We start from the raw sequence: 14198 nt of genomic DNA, 5'->3' as shown, positions 1-14198 counted from the left end.
GGAGAAAAAGTAGAAAGAAAGAGGATAAAAGAAAATAAAATAAAGTAAGGTAAAATAAAATAAAGTTATTAAAATAAAAAATAATTATTAAGAAAACAAAGTTTTTGAAAAGTAAAAAAAAAAAAACGGACGGATAGAACCCTAGGACAAATGGAGAAAGCAAAACTATACAGACAAAATCGCACACAGAAGCATACACATACACACAAAAAGAGGAAAAGGGATTCACTCGGGCCGGGGGAGGGAGGGGCACGGAGTGCATGGGGCGAGCCTGCGGCGGCAGAGGCCGGCGGGACGTTGCACCAGCCTGAGGTGCGCTGTGCATTCTCCCGGGAGAGTTGTCCCTGGATCCTGGGATCCTGGCAGTGGTGGGCTGCACAGGCTGCCCCGAAGGGGGTTGTGGATAGTGACCTATGCTCGCACACAGGCTTCTTGGTGGCGGCAGCAGCAGCCTTAGTGTCTCCTGCCCGTCTCTGGGGTCCGTGCTTTTAGCCACAGCTTGAGCCCGTCTCTGGAGCTCCTTTAAGCAGCGCTCTTAATCCCCTCTCCTCGCGCACCAGGAAACAAAGAGGGAAGAAAAAGTCTCTTGCCTCTTTGGCAGCTCCAGACTTTTCCCCGGAGTCCTTCCCGGCTAGCCGTGGTGCACTAACCCCTTCAGGCTGTGTTCACGCCGCCAACCCCAGCCCTCTCCCTGCGCTCCGATTGAAGCCCGAGCCTCAGCTCCCAGCCCCGCCCGCCCCGGCGGGTGAGCAGACAAGCCTCTCGGGCTGGTGAGTGCTGATTGGCACCGATCCTCTGTGCGGGAATCTCTCCGTTTTGCCCTTCGCACCCCTGTTGCTGCGCTCCCCTCCGCGGCTCCGAAGCTTCCCCCCTCCGCCACCTGCAGTCTCGCCCGCGAAGGGGCTTCCTAGTGTGTGGAAACCTTTCCTCCTTCACGGCTCCCTCCCACTGGTGCAGGTCCCATCTCTATTCTTTTGTCTCTGTTTATTCTGTTTTCTTTTGCCCTACCCAGGTACGTGGGGTCTTTCTTGACTTTTGGGAGGTCTGAGGTCTTCTGCCAGTGTTCAGTAGGTGTTCTGTAGGAGTTGTTACACGTGTAGATGTATTTCTGATGTATTTGTGGTGAGGAAGGTGATCTCTGTGTCTTACTCTTCTGCCATCTTCCCTCCTTCTCCTCTGTTTTCTTGATTCACAAATTCTGTAACTTCATCCATCCATGAATTCATTCATTTATTCATTCATTCACTCAACAAACGTCTGTGTCCTCTGTTGACTGTGGAGATGCACAGGTGAAGGGCTAGGTTGCAGGCCACCATGGCCCCTCGAGGGATCTAATGCAAAAAAGAAGCAAGTCAGCAGCCATTTTGATATAATCTCTGTCCTGGAGAGAGTTTGGTCCACAGTGCTATAGAAGTGCAGAGAGATGATATCCAACTTCTACACAAGGATTGGGGAAGTCTTCCCAGAGGACCTGAAAATGAGCTGTATCCTGAGAGATGAGTAGAAATAGGCCAGGTCACGAAGGGAAGAAAGGGCAGGTGGGCAAATCCAGCATGTACCAAGGCCCGGGGCTGGGAGCCAGGATGCCTTTGAAAGGCTGCAGGGAGATTGTGATCAGAGGGGTAGAATGGTGAGGGAGCAGCAAAGGTAAGACTGGAGAGGAGGGAAGAGGTGCGTCATGGCCCCTTTTCCCAGCTGAGGAGATTGACTTTTATCCTCAGGGGTAGGAGGCTGTGAGAGCCCAGGAGATGGCTCCAGGATGGCGGGTTTACACTTAGACATCCCTGCCGGACTCTCTCTCTCAAACACAGGGTGATCTAGTGAGTCCACAACCACAACAAATGCCTCGGAAACTCAAGCCAACAGATGGCTCCAAGCGCCTGTCAGGCTCCCCGGCCACCTCATCATGCCACTAATTCTCTCCTGTCTGTCTTCCATGGCTCCTCTTTCTCCCACATCCCCCATTCCTGCAAATCCCATCCCTTCTCCCCTCAGAATAGCTGCTCTTGGCCCCAACATTCACTTCTTCATGCCAGATCAGCGGCCCTCAGCCTCGGCACTCTTGACATTTGGGGCTGGGTCACTCTTTGTGGTACACCATCCTGTGTACTGTAGGCCGTCTAGCAGCATCCCTGGTCTCTGCCCACCAGATGCCAGGAGCACCCCATACATACCAGTCATTGCCAGTCAAAGCTGTCTCCAGGCTTTACCAAATGCCCCTGGGGGCCAAAACCACCCTGCTTGGGAACCACTGTGTTAGATTCTGGCCACAGCCTCCAGTAACATGTGATCACCAAACCATTGTTCCCCATCTCCATGCAGCCTTCAATGGCTCCCCATTGTCTACCACAGAAACCCACACTCTCAGCCTGGCATTTGAGGCATTGCACCACCAGCCTCCAGCTTGCTGAGATTTTTTCCAAAAATAATCTCCGCTCCAGCAAGACACGGAAGGGGGCTGCCTGAGTCAGACAGGAAAAGGGGAAGGAAACAGAGGTGTCGGTTTCACTTTAGGTGTGGCAGCCTGGTTGAGAATGATACCACTTGTCAGTGGCATTTTGTAGAATGTGTGAGTAGATAACACACATCCCTGTCTTCTGAATCTATGTGTGGGCCCTGCTCATGGGGGATCGCAAACAGCCAAAATGTTATCATCCCCCTTTCCCTGAGACAGAAGTTTGCCGCATCTGTTTCTAGCAAAGTAGGGGTTTTTCTGGTACTTAATGTCTCTGGCTGCATAAGGAAGGTGGCGGGGGGAGCCATGGGATCTCTGGTCTCAGGGAGGGGCCACCCAAAAGCCTGGCCCAGGGAGAAGCTGCCAGGCCTTTATTTGACTAGAGGAGAGTGGCACTTATTCTGGCTGACATCCCAGTGGAGTGAGAAAGGGGAGAGGAGAAAGCTGTCGCTGTGGGAAACTAAGGTTTAGCAGAGTAACTGTTCAAGTGAGCAAAGAGTTCTTTTGTAGAAAATCGTGCCCAGCTGTCACTCCTCTGTGCTTTGGAGAGAACAGTTGGGTGTGTGTGGCAGCAGTGCGAATTCAGGATATGGGAAGAACACAGGAGACAGGACGATGTTCAGTTCCCTTCAACAGATGACACCCACCGAGTGTGCACGGTGCCCTGGGCACCAGGCTGCATGCTGGGGTGCTGGATGGGATTACGCCGGGTTAGACACAGCCCTCTCCTAGCGGGACGCGCGGCCAACAGCAGGCCTGGGGTGCCTGTCCAAGTATTCTGAAGGTGTTGAACCCACTGATAGAAATCCGCATAGCAATTTCAGCTAGGCTCGTCCCCCAAGTGTGTGGGCGTGTGGGCGTGTGCATGTGTTTCTGGGCGTGTGCACGTGTGTGCGTGGAGTATATACCCTTGCAGGACTGACTTACACTACGTTTCTCATGCTTTCGGCGTCTGCTGCTCTTTCCTACGTAAACTACCCGTCCCGTCGTCCTCCTTCCCAGCGCCTCCTGCTAATGTGATAACCCTCCTTTGCCTCTTCTCCCCTCTTGCATCTCTCAGCTTGTCCTGCCTCTTGGCCTGTCCAGAGAAGTTGCATCTGCCCCTCAGACCCCTTCATGTGACTCGTTCCCCTTCTCTCCTGCCCCTGCCTCTCTGTCTCTGAGAGGCCACGTCAAGCCGATTAAGCAGGTGTTACTATTATCCTCGTTTTGCACATGATGAACCTGAGACCTGGAGAGAATTCTCCAAGGTCATACACTAGTAAGTGAGGATTTGGAAGTAAGGCAGGATTTGGAGACCTGGCTCCACAGCTCTGCTCGAGCTACTGCTGCCGCTGGGGTCATGGCTCGTTCCGGGCCCTTTGATTCAGTTTAATCTCGGGAGACCCCTCCTCCAGGTCGTAAATATTAAAACAATAGATCAGCTCCTCCTTGACAGGAGATAGCTGGCAGGAGCTTCCTCCTCTTGGCCACTTCCCAGTGGCAGCCCCTGTGAGAAGGGAAACCAAGGTCACAGCCCGTGTCGGGGGCCGGGGAGGGGGCAGACCAGAGAGTAGGCCCCTCCCCTGACACTGATGGGAACCGGACAAGAGTATGAACGGAGGTCCACCCGCCGCGGACGCCACACCAGACCAGGGGACACGCGTGGCGCTGGCTTCCAGCCTGGGCTGCCCCCCTTTACTTCCCACCCCACCTCTGTCCCCCACTGTGAACTCCCAGCCTGCATCTATCTCCCTGCTTGGTCACTCCCCTCTCAAGGGTCCCCCTAGGGCCTGGGTGTGTGGACCTGGGACACAGTCCATCCTCTGGAACGGACCCAGGGGAGAGAGATCCACACAAGTCCTGAAATCAGGCTCAGGTTATTTGGGTGGTAGATTCCGGCGTCTTCAACACGTGGGGTGAAAGAGCAGCAGAGGATGGGGCTCGGGGGCCCTGAGCTCTGCTTCCAGCTGGCCACTGACTCTCCAGGTGGCGTGTCCCCGTGCACGTGGCTGTCCTCATTGTTGAAAGCAGACCGTCCAACCATGGCTGTCCTCTGGCTCCAATGCTGGCTCACGACCCTGCTCCACCGCAGCCCCATCCATCCCTCACCCTCCCTCCCTTCCCTTTCTTTGGCTGGTTTGTCAACCTTGGGAACAAAATATCTAACCTGGGTGTGTATTCAAGATGGCAGCAACCTGATGCCTTGGGTAGAAAGAGAAATACATCATCAGTTTGTAAATTTGTGAAGCCCCAGAAGCCTTCTGGGTAGTAGGTTTCCTCTCAATTTTATTGGATTCCCTAGAAAAATATTTGTGAAAGATAGAAAGAAGACAGATGCACCAATCTCACTGTATCCCAATTTAAAGAAAGGGAAAAAACATAAATGAAAAACGTTTTAGTGTGTCCTCCCCCCTGGATCCCCAGCAGTTCAGGCTACTGGCTTGTGAAGGATGCATGCAGGCCACTAGATAGCCTGGGTGGGTGAGATGAAGATCAAAGCTCTTTCCCCAAACCCGGACCCACATTGGCACCTCTCGGTGAGTCTGCCAGTGGGACAGGTTGCCAGCGGTCACCTTCCCTGCCTGATACCACCCTTCCTCCCCGGCTTTCTCAGCACGCCCTTGGGAATGGCCCCATCACGACTGCCTCTCCGGCATCTGTCCTGGGAGGCAAAGCAAAGGCAGTTTTCCAAAGGAGGATCTCCAGGGCCGTCTCTCCTCCTGTTGGCATCCTCCACTATCACAGCCAACGGGCGGAGAGTAACTGAGCACTTGCTCCCTGTTCAGCGCCATACTGGGCACGTATATGTGTTACCCTCCGAGTACGGGGCTGCTGTGATCTGCATTTCACAGCTGAGGGGACTGAGGCGCAGAGTTAAGTAACTCACCCAAGTTTATGGGGTTAAAAAACAAGCGAGCCAGGGTCTTAGCCCCAGCAGTCACTCCAGAGTCCAACAGCCTGGCCTAATACAATATGTACTGGGTGTATTCTTACAGCTTGGGAGGAAAGGACACGATGGACTGGAAACAAAGATCCCCAAAGTGAGTCTAGTCCCAGTTGAAGGAGAGGAGCATGTCTCAGAGCCGCCCCTGGTCCGAGGGCCCCCACCAGGGCACGGCTGAGCTCTGTCCCTGCGGGTGGTGAAGGTCCCCCGCACAGCCAGTCGGTGCATCTGGGGGATCTCGCAGCCATACGGGTGCATCAAGAGGTCGGCTGAACTAAATGTTCGCTTGAACCCACTCATTCGTTCCCAGCATCTTGTCTGAAGCAGGCTTCAGGGCGTGTTCGATGGACGAGGGCAATGCCCTGTGTGGCCTACAAGGTTTGAGGCCAGCCCGTGGCCTTGGACGCGCTTGGCTCAGATCCCGTCTCACCAGGGAGGTCCCGCATTCACAGTCAACCCCAGGGTCTGCCCCTGGCATTGCCCAGAGCAACCACTGACCTCAGTCCGCCTTCCATCCAATCGTACCTACTTCCCAGGGTGGCTGTGAGGGTCACGTAGACAACGGAAGGTGAACAATCAAGAACAGAAGCGTCCCTCGGCACCGAGTTATTTTGGCCGTCTAACCACAGCACAGCCAGCAGGGCTGCCTCCCATCCACTGTTTCTTTTCCGTTGTTTACTCTTCCCCACACGGGAGAATTTTTGAACAGGGAACTCACCACCAGCAGAAAATGATGTATGCTTCTGCCTTAAGGAAAACACAGCCCCCTAACGTCTGTCCACATGGCGATGTTTCTCTGTCCTCATCCAACCACTCCTTCCCATGTGTTGGAAAAAGATGGTTCACGGAGACTCTCCTCCAGGGGCTGGGCAGCGGGCTGAGTGCTCCACGAGCATCTGCTTGTTTCAGCTTCATAATAACCCCCATTTCACAGATGGGGGTTTCACAGCAGGCTTAGAGGAGGTGACCAAGGCTACCCAGGTCATATGCTAGTAGCGCCAGAGCGGGGTTCAGACACGGCCCTGCCGCCTCCAGATACCAAACTCTTAAGACTAGGCTAGGTAATGAGAACTTATTGCATAGCACAGGGAACTCTACTCAGTGCTCTGTGGTGACCTAAATGGGAAGGAAACCCAAAAAAGAGGGGTTATGTGTATACAGATAGCTGATTCACTTTGCTGTACAGCAGAAACTAACACAACATTGTAAAGCAACTATATCCAACAAAAACTAAAAAAAAAAAGGCTAGGCTAGGGTTTCTCAACCTCAGCACAGTTGGTAATTCTTTGTTGCAGGGACTGTCTGTGCATTGTAGAATGTTTAGCAACATCCCTGACCACACCCACTAGGTGTCAGTAACAGCCCCGACCTAGTCATAACAATGCCTCCAGACACTGCCAGCTGTCCCCTGGGTAGGTGGCTAGGGGCAAAAGCACCCCAGCTGGAAAGCAGTGCCCTTGCCTACTGGCGGTGGCTCTGGACCATTCTAAGATCAGCCCCTGCGCTTGGCCCCCAGCTTAGCTTCATGCCTGCTCCCTTCAGAACTTAATTCCTTCAGGTATCTCCTCTGAAGAAAATCTTTCCTCTCTGCTTCTCCAGCCAGTGCAGGACAGTAAGCCCCAGGCTAGCTGCCGTGGCCAGGTGAGCATTTACTAGCGAGAAGTCTCCTCCCCCAGTGACGGGTCACTCCTGTCTCCCACCCACACTGGCAGCTCCAGAGACTTCCTCCGAGCACAGAAGGCCTTCAGGCTGTCCGGCCTGGACCATCCCCTCCCCAGCATCAGTTCCCCTCTTCCAGGGCAGCAGCAAAGAGGCTGGAGGGCCAGGAATGGACTGCCTCCTCCTCGACTCCTTACCAACCCGTCCCAGAGGGGCGAGGCATCCCACACCACCTCCAGGATGGCCTCTGGGTTAGCTTCCATGGATATGGCCGTGTCTGTGTGCATTGGGTTGAAGGCTGTGACTTTGCCAGTCCCCGAAATGGAGCCGCCAGTGCTCACCGATCGAGGCCAGGCCAGCCTGAGCAACCACTGCCGCCTTCTTGAATTCATTTCTGACTCTGAGATTCATTTAATAAACCCATTCATCACCGACCATTCTGCAAAGCCTGACAGGCCGCAGAATAGGAATCGGAAAACCTCTCCTTGCTTCCTTCCCCATCTGCTCCCATGTTCTGCTTCCCCCTTAACTCTCTTCTCTTGCATATGTGTGGCCACAGAGCTGCGTCCCTCTGGGGAATTGCGAGGCCGAATTATTTCGATGCCAGTATAGCACCAGCTAATGGAAAGTCCACATAGTATGAGGGCTTCAATACCTGTCTGTGCCTGTGCACGTTCTCCCCCAGGCGTCTCGAGGTGGTTTCCTCAGAGCCCCCAGGGTACCATATACATTCCTTCCTGGAAGGCATTTGTGGATGGGGTGTCTCAGAGTTAAAAGGACCACCACTCCCCAAGCTACCCCATGCCATCCTCAGCACTTCTGGTTTTTGAAGCCCCTAGGATATTCAAAAAGAAGTGCCAAGGGCTTCCCTGGTGGCGCGGTGATTGAGAGTCTGCCTGCCGATGCAGGGGACGCAGGTTCGTGCCCCGGTCCGGGAAGATCCCACATGCCGTGGAGCGGCTGGGCCCGTGAGCCATGGCCGCTGAGCCTGCGCGTCTGGAGCCTGTGCTCCGCAACGGCAGAGGCCACAACAGTGAGAGACCCGTGTACTGCAAAAAAAAAAAAGGAAGTGCCAAAATGGGCTACCAGCAATTGTGGTATATTTTAAGTTTTTATATTTAATCAATTAATGCTTTTAACATAAAAAACACAAAGCTAGTGTATTGTAGTGATCATAAGATAATTACAGGGTTTATTTTTAAGATGCAAATTCATGGTTCACTGCAAGCTGTGTGGTCGGGTAGTGGGACGGAGCGATGAGCCTCATCTTCTTTCCATGTCGGTGACTGTGTGTTTATCCTCATTTCCAGGCAATGCAGAAGTCTAACATTGAGGCCAGTGGTGCGGTGGGCCTGGGCAAATGGCCCCCTGGCAGCCCTGCCCTTGTACCTGGGCCCTACTCTCCCCCCGCACCACAGGCCAAGGAATTCTCAGGGCTCACGCCTAGGACCTGTGTCTACCTTCTACATTACACTCCCCAAATGTGTAGGACCCCAAAATCCGCCACCCTAATGACCCGAGCCTGATTTCAGGATTTGGATGGATCTCTCTCCCCTGGGTCCGTTCCAGAGGATGGACTGTGTCCCAGGTCCACACACCCAGGCCCTAGGGGGACCCTTGAGAGGGGAGTGACCAAGCAGGGAGATAGATGCAGGCTGGGAGTTCACAGTGGGGGACAGAGGTGGGGTGGGAAGTAAAGGGGGGCAGCCCAGGCTGGAAGCCAGCGCCACGCGTGTCCCCTGGTCTGGTGTGGCGTCCGCGGCGGGTGGACCTCCGTTCATACTCTTGTCCGGTTCCCATCAGTGTCAGGGGAGGGGCCTACTCTCTGGTCTGCCCCCTCCCCGGCCCCCGACACGGGCTGTGACCTTGGTTTCCCTTCTCACAGGGGCTGCCACTGGGAAGTGGCCAAGAGGAGGAAGCTCCTGCCAGCTATCTCCTGTCAAGGAGGAGCTGATCTATTGTTTTAATATTTACGACCTAGAGGAGGGGTCTTCCGAGATTAAACTGAATCAAAGGGCCCGGAACGAGCCATGACCCCAGCGGCAGCAGTAGCTCAAGCAGAGCTGTTGGGGAGAGTGGGAGCAGGGGCCACTTTCTGTACCTGACTTAGGATAACCTCTCTGAGCCTTACCTTCCTCATCTGTAAAAGGGGAATAATGACAACACCTACCTAATTGGAATCTTGTGATTAAGTTAACATGTGTAAAGCTCCCAGAACAGTGCCTGGCACATAGTAGGTGCTCAAGAAATGTGAGCTGCTATTAGCCATCTTGTCATGGTTCCGACGTTACCTCCATGCATACAGGCGTCTTCCCGTTGCAGCTTACCCTGGAGGAAGGCAAATGGTTTGCATAGCATGGTGATGTTCACAAGGCCAGAAGAGTACATTTCCTAACGTTTTATTATTAAAAAGAAAACTGAACAGATACAGAAATCGAACTCAGTGGAAGAGTATGAAGAACCCCCATGTACCCATCCCCAGGCTTCAGGAATTCTCAACTCACAGCCAGTCTTTGTTCGTCTCTATTTCCATCCACTCCCCAGGGAGTACTTTCTGGTCTAGGTCGTCTCTCGACACCAAGTGGCCTGGTGCAGGGACAGAAGGTCCACTGGACGGTAAGGGTGTCGTGGAAGAGGAGAGGTACAGCCCTTAAAGGGGTCCTCTCTGCAGCTCCCCTCGGGGCATCCGATTCACAAGTCTTCTCGGCCCCATGATAAGACAAAGGACAGATGTTATCCCTGTTTTACAACCTAGGAAAAACCTCTTGAAGGTTCACATTTGACAACTATTATGACAGCATTTCTGCCTCTGATCGAAGAGCTGGGTGGTGGCCCGGGCTGCTTCAGCAGTTGGTTGCTCTCTGGTCTCTGGCGCTTGAAGGAAACGTTCCTCCTTCCTCGTAATGAACCTCACCGAATGCCCCGTTCCCTTCGCCTCCGTCAGAACTCTGCGTGTCCATCCGATTCCTTAGCTGCTCCCGCTGCAGGAGCTCCGGGGCCAAGTGCTCTGTTCTCCTGGAGTGCTGGCGTGCATGTGCCCTCTTGGAATGATTTTATTTCTCACAACTTCCTTCTCTCCTTCCTTCTCCTCTCCCACCCCCTCCTCATTCCCTTTGCCCCTCCATCTGCCTCTTGTCACAACTCTCACGTTCTCAGGGCGCCAATTTGGACTCCTTTTCAAAGAAGGGACTTTCTAAAGACAGCTGGGAGGATGGGGGGGTGACCTGCCCGGTAGCTATGTGAAATGTCAAGTGTGGGGAACAGACACCAATCCAAACGGAGAAACTGGAGACCATGCAGTTCGGCCGGGGTGTCCTTCAGTCTCCTGCCCAAAGCCCAGAATTGGTCCTTGCCTCTCAGAGGCAGCCTGCATGCCCCAGGCCAGTCCCCTTCTTGGGAGAGGGGCGAGGACTTCACCGAGGGTGTGACCCAAGAATCTCTGGCTCTTGAGTAGCATTTTCCCAGGTGACCTGTTGACAGTCGATTCCCGCTGGAACCCCACCCCCACCCCACCCCGCCCGGTGCTTCGTACCAAGCGGTGCTAATTGTCACACGTAGGCACAGTACTATCCCAGCAGGGGTGGCTTCCAAGCATGCTGAGGTGACCCTTTCTGGCCTCTTCCCCTCCAGATCTGGGCCTTCACATACACCCAGCAGATCCTCCAGGAGGAGCTGTGCCTGTCAGTCATCACCTTGTTCCCTGGCGCCCCGGTGGTTCTTGTCCTTTGCAAGAATGGAGATGACAGACAGGTAAGTGCTCAGCGCGTCTGCCCTGGGACGTGGCCGCCGGTGTAGGTCTAAGTCTCGTGTGCAGGAAAAGAGAGAAGCTTCAGAGGAGGAAGGGTTGATAAGGAAGAGGTCCTCTGGTTAGGAGAGGGAGGGAGGGGCCTCTGATACATTCCGTGGTGCCCGCAGCAGCGATCCGCTGCCGTGTGAAAGCCTATTGACCGCGCTATACCTCAGCTTGCATGTGTATCTTGTACCGCCCTGTCTTGCTCCGACGCCCACCCAGGATCCCAGAGCAGGAGCATACTGGGACGGAGCCTGCAGGGCCACAAGGATGAACAGGACTCGAACCTCTGCCTTCGGGGGCCTTGGCCTCTGGCAGGACGTCCAGCAAAGTTCATAGCGCTCTGGATGTACCTTGTGCCCAGTTTCTCTGGTGGCACAGTGTTGGCTCCACTCAGTTTCCTGCCAACTGGGTCCTGGTGTTAGAGAGACCGAGATTCAAATATCCATTTTCATGGCTCGCTGGCTGTGTGACCCTTGGCAGGTTACTGGACCTCTCTGAGCTTCAGTTTCCTCCTCTATGAAATGAGGTTGATGATGCCCATCGCACAGGGTAGCTGTTTAGAGCAATTCACTGAGATGATCCATGATACCTGGTCAGTGGTAGCTCCCCAATACGTGTCCATCCCCTCCCTCCTTGTCCAGTGAGGTGAAGTCTGGGAAGCAGCAGCACGAGACCCCCTTCTCTACTTGGGCCCCTCGTGTGCTGAAGCACTTTGGAGGAGCAGAGGTTCGGCTTCAGGTGCTGCCCAGGAGCCCCTCCCCACCGCTGCCTCGCCATCCCCCCTCTTCATTCTCACCCGCTTCTTCATGACGGTGCAGATACCGAGCGTGGATCATTTCTTTAGCTGCTCCCGTGACTGACCCGCGTCACATTTTCTGGCCTATGGCTTGGAACGTTATTGCCTTCTAATGAGTTTTCCTAGCAAACATATTGATTTCGCTTTTACTTTTTTTAATCCGATAAAAAAAAAAAAAAAAAAGAAAACCAACAACAATACCTGGCAAGGCAATTAGTTGCAGTTTTCTTCCTCCATGAGACCGTGAAGTCAAGTCTCTGGATGACCCTAGCCATGTGGTGTCAACATTTCTGATTACGCTGGAACTCCCAATACTATTGCTAGGACCCAGGACCTTAGCCGGAGAATTCTGGTTCATCCTCTCCCCTCTCCATCTTCCCAGCAATGGAGCAAGACTGGTTCCCGCATCGAGCATGTAGCATCCCACCTCTGCCTAGACACGGACATGCTTGGCGATGGCACTGAGAGCGGCAGGGAGATCGTTGTCAATCCGTGTGAGTCCTCACTTATGAGCCAGCACTGGGACCTGGTGAGCTCTTGAAGATCCGTGTCGGAACCGACAGGGGTCGTGGGGTGGCGCTTCCCCGGATGAGAATCGGACTGGAAACCAGGCTGCAGGCAGCCCCGAACTACTGCAGAAGCCCTGAATGGGGAGGCGAAGGCAGAGCCCCCCCCCCCCCCGCCCCCAGGACAGGAACGGCTGTCAGGGAGGATGCAGGAAGAGATTGCAAGCCAAGAGCAACTCAGAGACAGACAGATCCCCGTGTTCTCAAGGCCGTTAAGTTCCAGTCCTGGCTGGGTCTGCCCCTGCACGGTACCTGGAGGCAGAGATCTGATGGGAAGTGTTGATGTGGTTCCCTGTCTTAACGAAAGAGGCCAGAGAGAGCAGCCTTCGTCGTCACTAGGCCAGGACTCGACTGAGAGACGAAGGGCGGAGGTGCTTTTCAAAACAAATAAAGGAACCGTGGAAGTTCTGTCTGTGTCTCTCCTCCTTTGTTTCCACTTAGGGTAGCTCAGAGCTAGGCTGAGTTCTCCTTTGAGTCGGGGTGGGCAGGTGGTGGGGCCTTGTTGGGGGTGGAAAAAGAGGACGGAGAGATGGGAAACCTGCCCTCTGATCCTGAGCTGCCGCTGGCAGGCAGTGCCACCTGGAGAAGACACGTAACTTCTCTGGCCCTTCATCTCCTGTTACATCAAGTTGGGGGGGTGGGGGGCAAAGGACAGCAGTGTTTCCTACCTAGGGATACACAGTCTGTCTCATCTGGGGAAACTGTATCAATTCAGCAGCCCTAGGGTCTACCTGTGGGGATCCCACTGCGGTAGGTCCAGGGCAGGGTCCAGGCTCCTCCCTGGTTGGAATCACTGCTCTAGGCGTCTCTGTGGGCCCTGATGGCTTTATAGTCTGTGGCCATCGGTGTGAGAGTTTCTTCCTCTAACAAATCCCCAGTGTGTTCTGGGAATTGGGTATGGTGGTTGTGCATTCTTAGTAACTAGGCTTTAAGAAAAGAACCAACCCATGTTGTTTAAAAGTTCCTGGAATTGCCTGTACATTCTCGGCCGAGGTAAGTTCACCACGTGCTAATTAGTAATGGTTTTAGCTATCTATCGCCGAGAAACAAATGACCCCAAAACTTAGCAGCTTAAAGCAACACACATCTCTGATCGCACAGTTTCTATGGGGCATAGCCTCCCTGGGTCCCCTGCTTCAGGGTGACTTGAAAGGTTGCAATCAAGGTGTGGCAGTGGTTGTTGGTAGGATGTGGCTCTTCGCTGTTGGCCAGAAGCTGCCCTCAGTTCCTTGCCATGTTGGCCTCTCTAACCCAGCCACCAAGCCAAGCAAGCCAGGAAGGCAAGAGTACCAGCAAGACGGAAGTCACAGTCCTTTCCAACCTCGTCTCACAAGTTACCTCCCACATTCTATTTGAGAGAAGTGAGCCTCTAGGCCCAGCCACACTCAAGGGGAGAGGATTACACAGGAGAGCTGGTACCAGGAGGTGGGGGCCATTTGGATCCACTTCGGAATCCATCTCCCATCTTATACCCCGAACAGGTGTCTGTCTCCCCTTCATCCAGAAAGCCTTCCGTGATGCCCCTTGTTCAAGCTCATCATTAAAAAATCCATGACTGTGGACTACTGCAGACATGGAGAGTGAAGGGCTGAGTGCAGGTCCAGCATGTCCTCGGGTGGTTGGATTTGTTTGTGCAATCCTCCTATTGCCTTCTTTAGTTACGATTTGACTGTTCTGTGGGGCTGGCTCACGCCCCACTGTGGAAAGGCGAGGAGGCCATGTGATAAAGACACCTATAGAAGTTCTGCTGGCTGCTCAAAGCTACAGGGCCACCGGGTTTAAACCAGTTTTGCAGAGAAGAAAGAACAGACAGTTTCACCAGCCCTCTCCCCTAAATAGGGGAAAACAGATTCTGCACTGAAATAACTAAGGAGCTGGTATTGTCCCCATCCGTGTCCTCGTCTCCCTCTGTAGCTGTGCCTGTCTGGGAGTTCCCCGGTGGCGGGAAAGCTGGCTCGTGACTTACTTTAGCCCCAGCGCTGAGTCAGGCACATGAAGCTCTC

The 14198-nt window shown here is 53.9% G+C and overlaps 1 protein-coding gene across 2 annotated transcripts in view; it reads left to right on the top strand.

The window, feature by feature from the left end:
- Positions 1-12602, top strand: part of GALNT14 (polypeptide N-acetylgalactosaminyltransferase 14) — a 215586-nt gene extending 202984 nt beyond the window's left edge. The window contains exons 14-15 of one of the 2 annotated variants that reach the window (XM_024731533.1): positions 10671-10790; positions 12012-12602. In XM_024731533.1, coding sequence (XP_024587301.1) covers positions 10671-10790; positions 12012-12170 — 279 coding nt within the window. In that variant the 3' untranslated portion in view covers positions 12171-12602. The remainder of the gene's footprint in view (positions 1-10670; positions 10791-12011) is intronic. The other variant, XM_024731534.1, reaches the window with a different exon arrangement.
- The last annotated feature ends 1596 nt before the right edge of the window (positions 12603-14198 follow it).

The sequence above is a fragment of the Neophocaena asiaeorientalis genome, unplaced genomic scaffold (assembly GCF_003031525.2).
Source record: "Neophocaena asiaeorientalis asiaeorientalis breed wild unplaced genomic scaffold, Neophocaena_asiaeorientalis_V1.1 scaffold689, whole genome shotgun sequence".
In the NCBI taxonomy this organism is placed as follows: domain Eukaryota; kingdom Metazoa; phylum Chordata; class Mammalia; order Artiodactyla; family Phocoenidae; genus Neophocaena; species Neophocaena asiaeorientalis.
This window is presented reverse-complemented; position numbering and strand designations above follow the sequence as displayed.